At 39.0% G+C, this 19937-nt stretch overlaps 1 protein-coding gene across 1 annotated transcript in view; it reads right to left on the bottom strand.

Moving 5' to 3' along the window:
• CTNNA1 (catenin (cadherin-associated protein), alpha 1, 102kDa) overlaps nt 1-18794 on the bottom strand; it is a 47896-nt gene extending 29102 nt beyond the window's left edge. The window contains exons 1-3 of the mRNA XM_009579971.1: nt 18717-18794; nt 17767-17919; nt 3730-3822 (exon numbers count right to left, since the gene is read on the bottom strand). Of these exons, the coding sequence (XP_009578266.1) occupies nt 3730-3822; nt 17767-17919; nt 18717-18749 (279 nt within the window). The 5' untranslated portion in view covers nt 18750-18794. The remainder of the gene's footprint in view (nt 1-3729; nt 3823-17766; nt 17920-18716) is intronic.
• Nucleotides 18795-19937: the final 1143 nt, after the last annotated feature.

Here is a 19937-nt window from a genome sequence, read left to right as displayed (position 1 = left end):
TTTCCTTTCAAGAGCTGTACTGGGGCGTTTTCACTGTTGCTTTCTAAACACCTACAGCTTGTATGATCAGAAACACTCCTATGGTTAAGCTCTCTTCTCAGAGATCTTTAATGCAAAATGCTGTTACAAAACAGTTTTTGCAGGCTCCCAAAGCAAGTACTTCTTGGAAACAGAACTCACAAGTCAAAGTTATGAGCGAGAATCCAGGTTTTTGAGTCGAGATAAACAAAATCTTTCGCTAATTTACCATTGGCAAGCTCTCTGTTTAGCAAGAAGGCAAAGAAAACTTCCCCCAGTGCTCTGCTAGGCAAATGGAAGCACAGGCAACTATTCCAAGCATTTCACAGCAGTACTTTTCCATTTCCATTATGAAAGACATCTTAAGCATTTTTTTTTTTTTAAAAACATTTAACTGTAGCAGTGGAGGACTTTTGTTCCTTCACCTTAACCCGCCATAGACTGGCCTGTTTCCCCCACCACCTAGCAAGGCATGAAGCTGCAGGACTGCAGGTAACTCCTGCGAGATGCTGGACAAAGTTGTTTCACTTCGATATACAGACTTTCACCAATGCATGTCCTCAAAAAAAAGAATTCAGGCAGGCTTGTAAGTCAAAGCTTCATGAAAAAAACACCAGTGACCCTCTAATGCTGCCTTATTTCTCCACTATAAACCCAGACTAACACAAGTCACCCAACTGGCTGCTACAGAGTGTGCACAGTTCTTCCCAAGAGTTCCTTCTGCACCATCAAAAGGGAGCTCTAAATATCACATTAAGTTTCAACTTCGCATTAACTTCTGCGTTAATTGGCTGGGGACTCACAAACAGGAAGGATGATGTTATTCTTGAGGAAGAGCTGATTTCCAGTAACATAGCCATACTAAACAAATTTAACTGCTTGCTTTTGTAGAGACTTTTCAGATGAAAAATTTTCTGCATCTTTTTTCCCCTCAAAGAATTAATTTTCAGACCTGAGAACGTCTGAACGCATAGCTGACACTGGCAGTGACTGACTTCTTGTCCGTACCGACAAAACTTCCAAGTTTTCCCTAACCAGTTTGAAGTGTTGCATGTTCCTTACTCCTGCTGCAGCTCAAGAAGGCTAGTTATGGCAAGGGACCGAGTAACTGCTCTATTTGAGATACAGCTTTTATAATTAACTCTACAGATTGATTTCTGCAGAAATCATTCTTTAACCAGGAGTTCCGTACTCCCAGAATGGCCTCTGCTCAGCTAAGCTATTTAAGAGGTTACCTGGGACTCAAGTGCATTGAATTTCAGTTTCATCCTTTCAACCACAGCAATACCTTGAATTAAATTTCATACATCATATTTCTGTGTGATATTGATATATTCACTTGAGTTTCAGAGACTATTGTAATTATTGATTGACTTGACTCATTCTGAATCCAGCATCTTCCTGGAAAAATACCATCTAAGCAACAAAAAAAAAAAAAGGCAGATAATGTTGGATTAAATCTGTATTTTATTCCTAATTCACATGTTTGTTCAGCACAGACACCTAAAAGGATTCAAGAAGCAGCTGCAAATCTCATCAGGAATAAACTGCAAAATAAACAGATAATTGTCTAAAAAAAAAAGAATCAAAATCCCACTATGCTGTTCTTTATATCTAGAAGCATTTAGAGATTATACAGAATAATCAAAGTTTGGGGACCGTTCAGTAACACAGTTGAAGAGGACGAAAGTGTGCTGCGTCGTTTAGACTGGCATAAGACAAACTTCTGTATTGTTAGGAGAAAACACAGATGCCATTTGTAAAACAGTTTAGACAAGTGCCCCTAATTATCTCTCAGGATTTACAACATGTTTAAATACTCTTAGAGCATTAAAGAATCAACCAGAGAACATGTAATATAAAAGCACTCTTGCAAGTGCTATGAACATCTATAGTGTCATTTACTAATCTCTTGGTGATGACCCTGAAATTAGGGCAAGACAGTGCAGTGGAGCATCTAAACTGCAGGCTTGGAAGTTCAGATATGTGACCTTTGTAAAGCCAAAATCCATCAGTTACAGCCCTTGTCCATTTATAGATAATCAAAGCTTCCAACGCATGTTAAATGTATTATCCGTAATCCCTGAAGTCAAAAGTTAACAACTGCACTTCAGTATATGTGACTCCAGTTGGGTGACTATTGACTATAGTTCGTTAATTATTTCATGTTGACTATCATAGTGTTTATTTTATAAAGTAGTAGATTTATTTAAATAAGCAGTTGTTGGAAAAGCAAAGACAGAAGAGTTTGAAATACACACAATTTCAGCAATGGGGAAAGGAAAAACACTCCCGCAGACTTGCACAACTACCAGAAACATTTAGATTCAAAGAAAACCTAACTTTCTTAAGATGATTATTTCAAAAGCATCAGCATTTGTTTGGAGCAACATGCATTAGACACTCATATTCTCGGAGATAACTAAAAAACAAATTATGTCCAGCCTAGTTGGTTACTTTAGGAAAGAGCAAGCCCTTATACCAGATAAGATGTATTTTTAAAAGCTTTTTCTTCCACATGCTTTATTCCAACTGTAAAAATTGACCTTTGCTTTTAACAAGCCATACACACCACTTGCCCCAGACGTGGGAGGCAAAGAACTGCACAGCCAACACAGCTGATGCACTGGCCCCAGGGTCTGATCCAGGAGTGGGAACCACAGAAGTCCACCCCAGGATGACAAAAGGCCTCCTAGACAGTATTTAATGTTTTATGCTCAGGTGCCTATCTTCACCTATTTAATAGCACTGTTACTTAAAAGTAATAGAAAAGGTAAAATAGTCCTGCTCTTCACACTATCTTCACCTATTCCCTCAAAATTCCCCTCCTACTGAGGCGGGTACAGTGTACATATCTCTCTTCCTTTCGACTCATTTTAAAAGGACCAACACATATGGGAAAACCTGAACAAATTCCAAATAATCCTGAGACAATACACCTTATTTTCATAAAATGCCATTTGACCACATTTTTGAGTACGTATTTTCCATTAGCTCCTCGTTACCAACAACAGCTTACTTGTATGTTTTCGATCTGAATTTCCTGTTGCTTTAAAAAATGTAAATTACAAGAATTGACAGTGCACTGTAGTCTTCAGGGGTTCATCCAAGTATCTAGTTGTTGACATTTAAAACATCAGGGCTGTCAAAATGGAAGAGGATAGTCTAGTGCTTACATGAACTTAATTTCCTCGTTTCCATTAAAAAGTTATTAATTAAAAGGTAGTCTCAGCCAGGTTCAAACTCTTCACGCATAGCAAGCTTCCCCTGATCCTGCTCTATCGAGATTTTTTGGCATATTTATATTCTACTCAGACAAAAAATAGTATCTCTATAATTCATCTTACAGCATGCACAGGAGCAGTGGTAGAGTCTTCACAAGACATCTTCCTGCAACATGAACATGCACAATAAACCACTGAAGCTTCACCAGTTTACTGTCTCGCAGGTTACTAGAATACCCTGGACAAAAGAAATTAGAGCTATTATGTAAAAAAGACCCATTCTTATCACTAATTACTTTGTCATATATTTTAAAGTCTCTAAGTCTTGATGCCTACGCTGCATTTCATTCTCTACTTACATGAAGGAAAAAGTCAAATTCTGCACCAAGTCTGTAGACAGACACTAAGAGGCCAGAACAGAGGCCAGAAGCAGGACCAGTTGCCCAACTTATTTGGGTATGTCTTATGTTCTTACGCTCTTTATTACCTGGGGACACAGGGCTTCAAGCTGGCTGGCTGACATGCGAACCAATTTCACACCTTCTTCGTTGTTTGAGATAGAACAGGCCAAGTTGGCAACCTGTGTCAGAGATGGGAGAAAACAAAACAGAACTGTTAAAATTGAGTTTTATTTCCTTCTGTAGGAAACTTTTTACACGCCCCCAGTGACCAGTAACCCATCATGAAATAGAAAGCGTCCACACTCATTCATGTTCTAACCAGTTTTGAAACCACTCATGACATCTGTTTCTTCTCTAGCCATAAAATCGTAACACATTAGATCGTTAAACCATAGTCATTCAAACAGAGCAGACAGATCATTATTACCACTGATTCAGCTAAGTTTTCTCCAGTAAAAAGTACAAGAGCATCACTGGCAGCACTTGAAGTTACAGTTAAAAAGCCCATTCCCACACAAGTGAGACAGCAGCAATCACACAATTAAAAAAACAATCCAGCTCCCATGCATCCAAGGATTAAGCCTCCTCATGTCCATAAGCGTAGGGATGCTCCCTTTTTCTTGAAACATTTCTATATCCTACTGTGTGTCAAAGCAAAAGAACTTGGAGGCTCATCAAGCAATTCACCTATGCAAGCGGTGCAGTGGTGTTGCAAAGCTCAAGCTGTTTTGCTGGTGTTGCACAGAGCGCAACCTCTGCGACAGGATACAGGTATCCGGAATGCATTGGCTTAAACTACTTGATGTACTTCTTATCTAGTCAAAGACTGCAGTCATCAGGCACGTGTTCCTCCAGCTCTCCATTTATGCCACGATTCATTGAATAAAACCACGTGCTGGCACAGGTGATCTCGAAGATCCATCCACAATTCCCCAAAATTTGAATAGCATCTCGTGACGCTAAAAACTTTACTCCAAAACCTTGACCTGCTGCACAGCAGCATCCTTAAGTAGGTCATCTTGACACAGAGGACCTTTTGTAAACACCTGCCTTTTAAGAGCACACAGGAAGGGGACAGCACAGAATTTTCTGGTAATTGAAGATATTCCTCATATTGGAGCTACTCTCAGGGGAAGGAAGTCTGAAGTAAGTTACATTTCTTAGTTGACAGGTGAATGACAAGCATGTTATTCTGAGCCATTTGAACACAGAAAGCTGTAAAAATAGCACGAAGTGAACCGAGATGAACACTGAGTACTGTCCTTTCAGAGGCAGAGCAACCTGCAAAATCCCTCAGTAAAATGTGCTGTAAAAGCATCATCACAAGCCAGCAGATGCTCAGTAACACCAGTGAACTAGATTTCTCCATATACTTTTCTCCATAAGTTGGGGAAATTCCAGTCTCCCTTTAATTAAACTATCCCGTGCATTCGTATACAAGTAATTTTGAAGTAGTTTCTGCAGCTACATCCTGTGCTTTTCCCCCTCCTCAAGCCATTCCCTTACGACAGATGTTCCCACACAGAATACATCACTGTCCCACAAACTGTCAACCACATGTCAACATACTTGAACGGTGTTTTTCATCAATCCTGTTATTAATTTTGGGACCAAAAAGCAAGTTCCCACTGCAAAGCGCACAGCCTCTTCCTCTCTCCAGTTCCAAATCAAGCTACATAAGATACACAGCCATGCGCTGTCAAGAAGAGAGGTATGTTTCCAACACTGAACCACCAAGTAAACAGATGCCAATAGCATATATTTGGATGAAAACAAACTGAAGTTGAGAGAAAGACTATGCAGCATCAACACAACACAGAAAACTCTGCCATCTTTCAGGAACATTAGTGTCCTACTCCTCAACTTTTTTTCCACTAGTCTTCGTAGACAAGACCTACATATTAAGAGGTGGAGTTGCAGTAAGTCTTCCGTTCATTGCAAGGTCGTGCAGCTTGCACCCAGCTTAGCCAAGGCTCTTTTCTCCCTCCTTTCTGTTACCACATTTGCTAGTCTCCAGCTCTGTTCCTCTCTGCACAGCACTACCACCAAACAGCTGTACTCTCTATAATGCCCTATCAGAAAGGGATTTTATTTTGAACATAGGGTTTTTTCCCCTGTAGATTTGCCATGTCTTAAATCCCTAGTTCACAGCGAGCTGTAGTATATTATGCTTTTGTTTAGAGGCTCAAAAAAATCAAAAGACAGTAAGATGCCATGATTTAAAAGTCAAATAAAGATTTTGCTGTTGTTTTAAGCACAGGTCATATTTTTGAGAAACACCAGTTTGCCAATATTTTTTATGGTCCATATTTCCATGTAATTTCTGCCTCCGTGGCAGCAGTTACAATCTCTAGGAGAGAGAAGAACACAAAGCTCTATTGAGTAGGGGTTGAATAAAAGCGACATTGAAGCACTACAAAATCAGCCTCTCCGATATCTGGAGATGTTGTGCTCTCTCTCAAGCCAAGTGTGATGAATCAAGCGCACAGAAACCCCGCTCTGTCTGAATACAGAGAGGCAAAGAAGTTTATAATTGAGTGTCCCTGCCATGGTACAATGAAATTTTGCTTTTTTGCACAGTCATTTTTGAACAGTCATTTTTCTTCTGAATACCTCACTGATGGCAATTCTTCTTTAGAAATTGCCCGACTGGGACTGCCAACCTTTATGAAAGAAGCGTGTGTGCTTCCCTGACTGAAGGTCTTTGGCAGTGTAAGACAATCCAACTGTTGGCTGCCACATCCCATCGTACTGCTGCGTCTCCAAATCTCAACACTTCATTTCAGCATGCTTCTCCAAAAGAAAGCTATTTGCTTTGGTGGATTAGTTTCTCTGCCAGATTAGCACATAAACTTCCCAGCAAACTATTTGCTGAACATCAGAGTGAAGCAGGGATGTGGCAGCAACGGAGACGACTTTAGAGCGCTGCAGGACATGGCCCTAAATTCACAGCAATCCCGCATTTAGTGCGCCCATGGGAAGACTCTGTCAAACTATTGGAAAACACTCACAAACCTCTTAAAATTTGAAATTTAAGAGCAGCAATGTCAACTAATTAATCAAGTTGTAAATGACATTACAATGAGATATTTTAAATTGTTGTTAATTATCAGACGCTCTATAATATGAATTCTAAAATCGCATGTACCAGCTGAGGTGGATGGCTGTATGATTAAGAAATTGAATCTTAAAAGTACCTAAAAGAACCCATCATCAATAACTCCTGTGTGATATTTGACAAATAACTCCAAACTCCCTGTCTGTAGAGAGGATAGGGTACTGTTGGCCAGTTATTTGACAGGTTCACATAATGCATACGATTTTGCAGCTGAGATGAAGATCAACTATGGCCAGATTTGTTTTAAAGCATGCAGAGCACCTGGAAATCATACATTTCTAAAACTTCCAAATAAAATAGAGCACCTCAAGCAAACAAAAATTTCCCTTAAATCAAATGTAAATGAAATAGTTTCTCCGTGTCTCCAACAATGTAGCTGACTGACATAGTAAGTGGTCAGACTTGATTTAGAAAGAACACTTGTGCTTGAGAGCAAAACAGCAATTGAATTCCCGCTGCATTTGTTCATTCCTACCATTCAATATCATCAAGCTCCTTTACATCAGCACTACTGGCACAGGCATCAAAGGAGACAAAAAAAAAGCAAATAATGTAATCAGCCATAACAAGCAATCTCTTGAAAAAAGTTAAAAATACATAGGGGATGAAGACAGACTAGAGAAATCGGACCAATGTGGTTCAGAGATACGTCTTGCAGCACTGGCAGACCAATTTAAAAGCATCTTTTTGATGCAGTATCAAGGCTCTCATAGAGTATACAACCATCTCCCAGAGATGGCTTCATGTATTCCAAAAGGCAGGACGGACCCAAAGCAGCTGCCAATGTTTAGATGAGCGAGTTTAAATTTACCCCCAGCGACAAATGCGCTGAGCATTGGCGAGAAGTGCACAGACACAGCCATTTCTACAAACTGAACTAATGAACTGGCGCCAAGTAAAACTCAAAGCTGGACGAACTGGTCTGGAAAGTGGGTTTCATGCACTGATCAGTTTTTGAAACTCAAATCTGATTGGTATTAATGATGACATCAGAGTACTGTAAGATGCATCATCAGAGATGATGCCTTTGGAGGAAGCATTACTTAAGTGGTTCCTCCTGGAGGTAGGCACCATCTCAGTGCAAAGAGTCAATCGAGAATACATTATTAACGGGAAAGTATAATTCCAATATAAAAAAGATATTGTGCCATCTGTTACAGAGTGATTCCATCTCAAACTCTAGTTATTTTGATTCTTCAGAATTTGCTAATTTTAAATGAGGAAAAATCTTGACATTTCCAAAGCAGTTTTTCCTCCGTAAGTGACAATTTGTCAGCCTATGTTTGTGTTGTCAGCTGTTGTAGACAACTGCCTTCTTTGACAATAGGCAGTTTTTACCTTTTTCACCTGAAATACTTTTTTTTTTTTTTTTTAAACTTGAAATTTGTTCAGATAATGACTAAGGGGCCATGTCTTCCAGCAATTCAAAGACTATAGCAGCCTCAACTACAGGAGCTTGGGGTCATCAAGCTTCTTAAATTATGCTCTTGAAAATAATCGAGACATACTGCTACAGCTTCATACTTGTTAAACTTTCTGTTTGCACTGACATCCTAGCTTAGGTAGAGGGGTTACTTTACATGGAACTGTTTACTAAAGGATTGACAAATTGCTTTTTCCATGAGAGACAAAAAATGCAAGAGAAAAAAGGAACTATAATCTCTAATACATTACATCATCTTTTTCAAGGATTTCAAGGCTGACATTGAAAGTTTAATACAAAGTCTTTGCTTCATGCACCTGGATTGATTTCAGAGAAGCAACACCAAGTTTTTCCCCTTGTTTACAGGTCATGTTTTTAGGTCAGCTTCCTCAGAAAGTCAAATACACAAAGCCCTCCTAAATGGGTGCTGGGTGCAATCATCCGGCAATGGTGTAATCCAAAGAAGGTTCTGTAATGTGTTCATTATTGCATAATTTAAAATTGTCAGAGCTGTGTCTGCCACACAGCATTGTTATAAATAAGGATTATATTTGCTATGCAGGAGACAAACATACACTAATTGAATTCTAAGAGTCTGACTACTCTCATCTGCAACTGCAGTCGTAAAAATAGCATTGCAGAAGTAAGAGCTTTCAGATAGTCTTACTATTGAAAAACTCAACTTTTCAGTTTAACATTAACCAGTATCCTCTTATAACTGATGCTCACAAACCCCTGTGCAAAAATAACACACATACTCATTTATACACAGAAAATTTGGGAATTTAAACAACATGGAAACAAAGCTTTTTAAAGGTTTTCAAAGGTTTTTTAATTTCAAAGCATTTTAATTTCAGATTAAACTTCAAAATTTCAGCTTCTTTTTTTTAATTTTTATTTTATAATTTCTCTGGGAATGCAAATTACCACTTTTAAGCAGCTTAAAATGCCCCATTTTAAATAAAATTAGAAAAAAAAGAGAGAATGGACAGGCAGCCAATTCAACATTTTCCTCTTGAGGACCTGCTAAAGGAAAGTGTATCTGATACTCTCACAAAATTCACTAACAGCACATCTAATTTCTTCCTCCCTCGTATTAAGAAAACAGAACAGACCCACTTCACGATGGTCAAAGCCCATTAAATTAATTTATCTGCAGAAACAACTGCTCTGGCAAAACTATGTGGCAACTGAGGACTCTCAGAAGAGATGTGTCAATTAGGTAATTTCCATCCTTCTTAAAAAAAGGCTTTTATTACTCAGTACGTCCATACATTTATTAATTCACTCACACACTACAATATTCAAGACAAATGTGAGCATTTTAATGTCCAGTCCTAATAGGTACTGCATGAGGGAGAAGTCTGCATTATAGCTGCAATCCTATAAATTCACTAGTTTTGCAGAGGCATAACCAATTACAAATTACACAACACAGTTTCACTTTTTTAACGTGTGTAGGGACAGCAGTCCATAGGGACTCTGGAGCAAGTTACCGGGAGTCATGCTGTGAACTACTCTCTGATTTTATACGACTTAAGTAGTTGCAAGTGGGTGCAGCTCTACAGAAGGTACCTTGCAAGAGCTTGTTGTGGGCAACAGAATCCCAATGTATTAACTTAAAATAGTAAAAGTCTTTAAATAAAACAAGCCGCACACAGGAAAAACTCCAAACGTAAAGCACCGAGGGGAACAATGGACTAAAATTGAGAGAACTGCTATTTCCAGAGCTCTGCAACCTCATGCAGAAGATGAGAGCAATTTTAATTTCAAGTCTGATTATAAACACGTGGTGGGGAAATTTCAGCTAGATGGAACAAAACTGGCAAGCAAAATGTTTTCATTTTTGATTAAAAAGTTTTAGATAATGAGAAACGGGGGCTTCAGGGTGTTTTTTTATTTCAACAGACTGCCAACTGATTGAAAGAGGAAGGGGATCAGAGACAATATTGTGTACTTTCTGCTCCCTATAATATTGAGGCAATTGCTTAATATTTTCATGGGTAACCACCTTTCTTTTGGGATCAAATCTCAAAACTTGCACCTTTTAAGTTGTGTCTGCATGTCTAAAAATCTAGTTAAAGAATACAGATTTGCATTTGGCTCTCAACCTAAACGAGCCATCTCCAACTACCTGGTGCTATTGTAGGTATAGCTGTCCCCCAAAGCTCTGTTCAACACTGGCGAGCTCCTTCCATACCTGGAGGAAATGTCTTTCTCCAATAGAGTGCAACCCCACGTGTTGTCAAGATGTGATAAAGAAGGGGAATTTTTCACGCAGTTGGGCAAACCTAGAGTTTGTGCACCATGACAAACCGAACTGGGCTCCATTTACTGAGCAGCACGTGCAGAAGGGAGAGCAATTCTCTCTCTTGCCAACAGGAAAATTTTTAATCAAAGAGGGGAAAGAGGCATTTGAAGGGAACTAATACATCTATAGCATAAAACATATCCACAGTAGTAAAGTGCTAGCAGTACAGGAATACCTTTATTTCCAGACTGGTAGATTACCCTTTCTATAGACCTGACAGAAAGCAGAGCTGGTAAAGGAATATCAGTGTGCTACGTGGGCACCGTGCCCCTCGTAGATGCAGCTGTAGCAGCAGATGTAACTATTGGCACAGGAACTATGCCTTCCTCAGACAAACAAGCTAAAGTGATAAAATGTTGTTATAAGCACAAAACACATTAGTTACACAAGTCGATCTGAGCTACCATGACAGAAATCACACCGCTGGTATGTAATGCAGATCTGATCCTCAGCTAAAACTTTCAAAGCGAATCCTCATCTTAGATGCTTCTTAGCAACACAAATGTTTTCCTTTAAAATAAAAGCATTTCTAGTAGTGATATTTGGACAGTACCTGAATAATTATCCTTATCCAAAAAAGCCTCTCTGTTTATCAAAGCGGAAATCATAATTCTTTCCGATCTCATTTTGCTTATCACTCAGAGCATGCGGCATTATGACCTTACTAAAGTATTCCAACTTGGTGCCTACGATTAGCTGTTTAAACCAGTTTTTGGCGATTCAGGCAACTGTTAATCACAAGTTTAACGGTAATTATAAGTACATTATGCTCTTGAAGAAGGCGACAAAATAGTAAGAGGAATGAGCTTTACACAGACTTCAGGCAACTCCTTGATGACACTACATGACTAATATTCCAATATTGCTAATGACTAACATGATGAAAATCCAGACATGCATTGAGGCTTTTAGTTATATATTAAGAATTAAAACATTCATGCCACATCTATAAAAGCTGTACCTAAAAAGCTACTTAAAAATGCTGTTGGAATTAAGACTCAAATATCTGGAAAATAAAATAGGCCAGGACTCTATTGTTTTTTTACCTACCTCTGAAGACATCATGTCAACAGCACCTATACTCAACCGTGCTTACACTTCCTGACCTCTTTTACAGATTTCCCTTTCACCAAATGTTTCCATCTGTTTCCAAAGGAAAAAGGAACAGAGTAAATACAGGGCTATTTCTAGTGAGATAAAAGGACATTAACAGTTTTCCAAACCCTAACTCACTCCACCTTCTACACCCTTCACATCTCCCTTGGCGCAAGTGTTTAAAGACCAAGCCCCACACTCTGAACAATCATACAACATAATGACTGCCCCTATGGAAAAGGTATGGCATCTCCTCCATGTAGCAGCAGCTAACCAGGATCATTTTCACATAGAAGAAAGTCTCTGAACACCCCAATTGCTGTCCAGATATGTGAGGGTTCAGATTCATCTTCAATCACTTCATCTCACCCATCAGTTTCACTGTCAGATTACTGATTACCTTGCTTCTCCCATGTGTATTTATAATGAAATCTGGATAGAAAGATTATCCTGAAGTCTCTTATTCCTCTTCCAACATGATTTTTAATCTCTACCAGCATTCTACGGACCCTTTCATACATAATTTGGTGTAGCATTAGAAGATTGGCCAAAAAAAAAAAACCTTATGAGAACAAAAGTTACCCAATTAAAAGGTCACTTGCCTTTACTTATGTATGATGTATTAAATTTATATATCCAGTTTTGTTGGAAAATGGAAGAACTTTTTTTCTGCTGAGGCTTTCCTACTTTACTGATTATGAATGCAAGGAAAGCATGTTCTATGAGTAGAATTTAATTTATTTATGAATTAGTTGACTAATAAAATAACTTAGAAGGAAAGTGCATCAGTTCTTGAAGAGTGTCAGACTTCAGAGGGCACATTAGAGTTATACTGGTCATTTACTGAAGACATTTGTTTTAAATTGCTGCCAAGGTTATCTATAGACAAATTACAGAAAATGTCCTTGTTCTTTGGAAAAGACATTTTGCTCTCCATCTTAAAATGGGAAATTAGTCTCGAGTTGGACTAACCCTGCCTCTTTTCTCCAAACCATAGCGCAAGGACATTTCCCTTGTAATACACAATTACCTTAAAAATAAAAGCAAGTAAAAGACAACCTTGAGTTTGCAGGGTTTTTTCCCCCTGTAAATTAGCTTACTGAACCGGAAAAATAGGTGCTCACATACCACAGTAATGACTGATAATGACCTTAGCCTGGAAAATGCAGAGTTTTGAGCGATTAATATACCCAAAGATTCAGAAAAACATTCCAAGTCAATATTTGATTTGGGTGTCAAGTGGTATGCTTGTCTGCACTCTTCACCCAAGAGACATCATCTCTGTCTTTCAGTACTGATACATACCTTTGATGGCAAGCATGAAGAAAAGAATATTTTAAGAATGAGCAAAGCCAGTCCACTCCCACCTCCAAAGATGCTAGTTTTATAAACTTGGTATAAATTTTGGAAATCAGATGGCTAATAGACACAAAGGATAATCTTGTGAGACCAGATTTATTTCTAGATCTGCTGGATACTTCCATTCTATGCTTCATTTTTAATAAATGTGTAAGATGCACAAACACTAACTGCATACCTTTATCACAAAGGTAACTAGCTATGCCCAGGTAAGTTATATCTCATGAACAGAGGATAGGCAAGCCTCAGTTTTTCAAAACCTTTGCTGTGTCTGAAGTCCAAAAGCTAGCTATTAGTTTAAACCCAAGCTATGTTTTACCCACTTCAGATTTTTTAAAAGCCTTTCACATGTAAAAAACCTGCAGCTGTTAGACTCTCTGAAGAATATATAGGCTGCAAGTATGGGCAAATCAGGATAAATTGCAATAAAAATGTTGCAAGTGTGCAAGGCTTTGGGTTTTCGGAAAGTGGTATTTTTAGACTGAGGTCTGAAGAATTACTCTAGGACATCGGGCTAGTCAGTTAAGGCAACAGAAGGGGAAAATGTCAGCACGGAGAGGCTACGGATAGCTTATGGAGTTGCAAGTGCCTAAATGTGATTCTTTCCAAGCAAATAAATTTGCAGTCTGCATCTGTTCATGGGTTTTCACTGAAGATGAGAAAATCATCTCTCCATATGCAAGATACAACCCAGTGCATTAAAAAAAGGCAAAGAGCAGTCTTTTCAGATAAATTAAAGCCACTGGAAGAAAACTGATGCTTATGAAACATCACTGAGAGCTTTCGCCTCCCTGGTCTTACCAAAGTTTCTCCGAGAAAGAAACTTAAAAACAAAATTTGAGAAGAACATTTGACATAGGGGTACTGGGTTCCAGAATAAGATAAGATTATTCGCTGTTTTTAAGGAATTACAAACTGTCCCTTTCCAAAATATTCTTCAGCAAGCAAACAGCTACTGGAAGATTTTAACCTGGACTCTGTCCTCATCTACCTTTTAACTACCTAATTTCTTAAGGTCTGAAAAACTTTTCCATTAAAACTACACAGTATAAAACAGTGACAAATTGACAACCTAATTTTTATTTTTCTAAAGCATTCAATAGTGTAGCAAAAGTTTCTTCTTAACATTTACGGCTTTTTCATTTTTCAGAGAATAGCCAGAAGTATCACTGCAGTGACTACAGGGAGCAGCACAAAGGCAACTTGTGCACAAGCACACTTCAAAGACTGGGACGAACAAAAAGTCAGTTTTTGTGCAGTCAGGTGCTAAGTGACATCATTAAAAATGAGCATCAAGTTGCAGGACAGCCTAGTTTCTTCTAGGGAGGAACATTAAATCTGGGATGCCAATGCCAAGCTGTCTTTCCTCAAGAGCAAAGTTAGAGATTAGAGAGCCAAGGTTACTCTACCCACCATCATAAAAACCACCGGAACACAAGTACGTACTTTACAATCTGTAAATTAGGAAGACTTCCATAGTTCACAAGTGAATTTAAACTTTTTCTTACACTGGTTCCTGAAATGTTTTCTCTTCCATTATTTTTGTGTGCTGCATTTAAATTGGCTTCTCAGTTCCTGAATTAAATTCCTTTAACAAAATTCAGGTAGAGTGCTAGCTAGTTAATGGACTGTTAGTACAGAGCAATTTTGAAAGCTATCTTTGAAACATATTGTTCAACTGAGACAAATCTCATTTTACTCTTTTACCATTACTCAGTTTTCAAAAGACAGGATAAGGGGATTAGTATTTTACTACGTGAGAAACAAAATAGATGGAAGCCCTTTGGGACATGGTTTTGGTATGGTTTCTCTAGAAGATACAGACTCAGCAGGCAAATCAGATTTTTGTGGTTATTGCACCTTTTGGTCAAATTTGGCTGTCTGGACTTTAGGAACCACAAAGCAGACAGTGCTCTGCTGCCACAAAGGGAATGTTGCAAAATAAAATTACCCAAATCATGTGCTTGCATCCCTTTACAGCTACTTGGAGGGCCCGTAAACACCTCTGCACTGCAGGAGAAAGAACTTCCCGTGCTAACCCAGGGCAGAAGCAGCAATGGCACTCCTCCTGTCTAGCCAACGCCTGCAACAGTTTAGTGTCAAAAAAAAAGAAAAAAAAAAGAAAAAAAAAAAATCACAGTCCACTCTAGTGGCTGGTTCACCAGGAAAGCAGCACTGACTCCTCCAGGTCACAGGACAAAGGGGTACTAAATCCAAGGTGTAAAACTCCTCACTAATTCAGATGGGAATCTGTCGAGTTACCTAGGGCAGAGCAGGTCTCTTACGTCCGTTTCTTCCCATCGCTCAGCATTAAAGGAAAGGACATGTTCTCTTCTGCATCTAAACCACAGGAGTCTGTCAATCACGGCGTGATACACAGCACAGCTCCATTCTGCACTGCAGCTGTTTTGTCACATTTGATGTCTTGAGTCACTCAGCAGCATTTCTGAGGGTAGTGATGATAAACTCGCCAGCACACTTATCTTTCACTGAAAACAGGTGGAAGCAATCACTTCTCATCTCACCAAGTGGAAGATCTTCTGTTCTGCTCTTACACAATCTTTTATTGTTTCTCCGGATACCTGCAGCTGAGTTTTCTGCCCAAGAGCAGAATCATATGGGAACTTGAAAACATCCTTCTCCATTCCGGCAGAGATACACCGAGACATTGTAAGTGCAACCCACCCTGACCTGTCTTCCTTCACAGTAAATTTGACATCGCATACGACTCTGCAGTGGCTCTCTATCCCCTCGAGACAAGGGCGCTGCAGGAGTACTATTCCCCTTCTGTCGAAGCTAAGCATATATATTAATCCATCTACATTCATGGAAGAGGTTTGTAAGTCATCTAAGACCATGCTACTCTATAGCTATAGTTACATTTTAGACAGCAAAAGCAATAAGCAAGCCTTCAAAAAGTTGTTGCAGCAGCGTATCATTTTAGCAGAACCTTTTGATGCCAGTCAGAAATATTGTTTAATGCATACTTTCAGTGGAATAGTCTTTCTTGACAGAGAGACTGGCTGAACAGAGGTTCTGTAAAACTCATTTGCAGCTTGGCATTTTGCACACAAGGTAAGGTCAGTAAAAACTACTCTTACATGCCAGTGAGGACAGCCACCCATTGCTTTTCAGATGGCACATGTATTCTGAAGGACTCACCTAGCAAGGACGGGAGGGAAGCTCGTGGACAGAGCAGTGCAATTACTCCTTTGTAATTATGCCAATAAACTCCGTGTGTGGACACCACACATCCACTGAAGAGGTGGCAGAACTATGGCAGAATAGGCACTGCTATTGTTATGCCAGTCAACTATAAACAAGCCCTAAAAATAATTTTCTAGATATATTAGGCTTGCAACACGAAGAAGGGAAGCTTTAGACAAAACCCTCTTCAAAGTGTTCCCACCACTGCACGCGGCACAGCCGTATCCTGCTGCCAAGGCAGGGGCACAGCAGCACTGTCTTCCGCCTGCTGTTCTGTTGAAGAATGTTAGTTACTTAAAATTTAGAATAAAATAACTTTGAAACTACGTGAAGATAGCATTTACACTGAAACGCAGCAGGCCAAAAGTGAAGAATGGATACCTTTGAAGAATTAAAGATTTTCATTGCTTAGACAGCAACTCTGAAGAACTGGACTAGCTTGACGCACCCCAGACTATGGGGCAGTTGCGCACCACGCTCAGAGCCCCTAAGACTTTAAAAAAAGTGAGAAAAATATATCGAGTAAGAGTCAGAAACTGCTTTTACTGATGTTCAGTAAGTCTTATTCTGGAGTAATTTAAATCTGTCAAGTTGTGTTGAAAGTATTCCTGATGAGCCCAGGAGACACATGGACTCAATTATCAAACACAGTGACACCAAGAGAGCAAAAACACATTAACCGGTATCTGACTGTTCCCAGGTAGCTGCTGAGGTTAAGCGCACGAGCCAGCTGATGCCTCAAAGTGTACAGAAGTGCACAGGAGGAGTTTTTTGAAGTTTATTCTTAGTGGCATGTTTCTTCAACAATACCTATAGATGTTTGCTCCTTGGCATTTAGCATCAGCAGGCACAAAGCTCTCATGCGAAAACAATGGCAAGAGGACAAGGTTACCAAGATGCATCTATGAATACAGGGTATGAACTTCTGTTGCTCTTTGTAAATGTGCTACCTATTGGAAAGCTTTTACATTTAATAGTAGACTAATGATCTTTAATGCACTTTGGTTAAGACAGGTCGGTCCCATTTAAGCTGACCTTCCCACAGATTAGCTTTAGTCTGGAGTAACATCAGTTTGAGAGCCTTTGGGTTTTTATTAGAAAAAGGTGGCAGGGATCAGTTTTGCTGTTATTGCAAGTTTTCTGTTTGTCCGTTGTTTGCTTTTTACGCACGCAAGCAGGTTTTCATTCTAAAAGTCTTCATATAAAAGGTCTGTTTATATTCACTGGTATTTTACTGAAAAGAAAAAAAACCCAGGCTTGAAGCAACAGGTCAAATTGTACAGCAGGACAGTCATGCCACAGTCTCCCTTACTCTATATCACCATCTCCAATTAACAAATCAAGTAAAGGTAACAGCATAATATACTCACGTTGCATAATATCTAAAACTACATGGGTTATGTAACAGTAGCTGCTGCTTTTTGATAAGTTTACATTTTTCATTATTTAAATATTGAATTAAATTGTATTTAAATTCCTTAAAATAAAATTTAAGAAGCAAATTTATTACAGAATTTGCTATTTGTTTCAACAGAATTGAAAAATGTGTTTTGCATAGTCTTGCCTTAGTTTAACTAGTGATAATTTAATTTTAATTTGTACCATCTTACCTCAATCAATTTGTTGGCATGTTCACGGAAAACCTGGGCATATTCTTTAACTTCTTTTTCGTTCCCATTCTTGGCAGCTTCAATCAATACTAAAAGTGGAACATTTGTTTCCAGAAAAGAGTCTGATACATGGTCCATAACAGCTTTGCGGAGCTAAAATAAAAATAAAAGAATGAGAAATTTTTCAGTAGTGTTCCACTGCTGTTTTCCTTTCACTGTATTAATACGTAAAGCTTAAGTACTTTTGTCGTTGATCCGTTTTCCTTTGTGTGGTCAAGGCTTTCCCTGTACTAAGTCTTGTCTATACACTTTTTGCTTCAATTTAAATTAAATCTCCCTTAAAAAACTGGACTACTTATATAAGTGCAAGTCACCAGTTTGGCCACAAATATTGATTTAGCAGCTCATATTGGTTTTGTCTGAGTAAATTTGCTGCTTTCCCTCAGCTGATTAAACAACATGCTGATTTAACTTTATTTTTCTACTAGAATAAAAATATTTTTCAACAAACTTAATCCATATTCACATTTACTTGAAAAGGAGAATATATTGCTGTAAAAAATAAACAGACAAAAAACTGATGCTACATAAATACAGTCCTCAAAGAAAATAAGCTCTCCGAGATGAATACCATCAGAATTATAAAACATACCTGATTATGTTCAAAATCCATAAAATGTGAGGTGGCTTTTTTTTTTAAATCTCTCTTGCCACACGGATGATTAAAAATCCAACATCTTTATTACACAGTTAACAGGGGATTACATTTCCACCCCATGCTTCCCTGTGAACCAGGCACTGGAAGCTTCTAGCTTTTAATTCACTAAATACAAGCAGGCAAGCCCACTGCCCACTGGAAACAAACCAACAGATAACGAATTTCCAAGAGGGTAAACATGCAAGAATGCACTCATTTGTCTCAGCAAGTATCAACTTCATATATTAATTACCTGTCTACGCAAGTCTCTGGTCTTTTTGGTCATTTTATCAATTGCAGAGTTCAGTGCATCACTTCTTTCTTTGCGTCCAGCCTGAAAAATAAGAGACAAAGAGGTAAACGGGTATTCAGGGTCTCAAAGTAAAACCAGTATTATTCACTCCAAGTACATTGTCAGATTCTTTATTCTTTTTTTTTTAAAAAGTGCGTGCACACTAGAAGGAAAGTCTCCACCTCCCTGATAAAGCACTTTCTTCCTGGCCAGTTTGGGCAGTACAGGAACATTTGATATCTTAAGATTTTACCTCTAACACTCCTCAGCTTTCTTTCAGAAGAAAAGGATGGTTTCATAAATCTAGACATCTTTTTGCTCCTTATCAGCTGGAGACCATATTCAACCCCCGAGTTTGAGACTTCTCTTTTCTGCCAGCTCAGTCAACCACCCTACGGCTGGCACTGCATCAAGCCCAGAACAGCCCTGCTTCAATCCTCAATCGTCTATGGCCTGGGCTGTGGAGATCGCCCAAGGCCAGTGGATTGCACGCAAACATCTCACATGCTGCCTTCAACCTGCAGGTACGAGCACCATGCAAGCAGTCCACAGGGCTGCGCATCCGATACAACAGTGCTCCCTTACACACCCTCTTACCCAACTATCACAGAAGACTGCTCTTGAGCAGTCGGTCAAAAGCCAAAAATCAATTATCTTAAAGGTAAAATCCTTATAAAACATTTGGCGGGGATGAAATCCAACATTTCAAGTAAGTATCCAGGCCCACCCGCTGAGAGCTGGATTTTGCCAAGGTTCGATACAGCAGGTTCCGCGTTAGCTCTGTTGTTAAAGAGAGGGCAAGGGGCCAAGAAGCAGTGGCAGCTTCTCTCTTTTTAAGCAGAGACTAGGTCGAAAATATCCTAATTTGTAGCAAATTGGGAGTGTTAGATAAAACAATGGTGGTGGTCTGGTTTGCTGGGAGTTTTTTTCCTATATAATATAGCTTAAATTAGAGTTTTGAAACACACTTTCTGCAACCACAATCCAATTTCTGAAGTTCTAAGCCACAATATAATTATACCGTTGAGAAGAAAAACCATTTAGCAGCACTAAAGTGAGGGTATGCCAGTTATCAATTCTCCAGGTGACAAGCTGGTTTGAAATACCTGGATGGGCAGCCTTGAATCTAAAATATGGAATCCACTCTACAGCAGAAATAAAAATTAAACAAAATCGGGGGGG

The sequence above is a fragment of the Fulmarus glacialis genome, unplaced genomic scaffold, assembly GCF_000690835.1.
Source record: "Fulmarus glacialis isolate BGI_N327 unplaced genomic scaffold, ASM69083v1 scaffold23800, whole genome shotgun sequence".
NCBI classification, from domain to species: domain Eukaryota; kingdom Metazoa; phylum Chordata; class Aves; order Procellariiformes; family Procellariidae; genus Fulmarus; species Fulmarus glacialis.
This window is presented reverse-complemented; position numbering and strand designations above follow the sequence as displayed.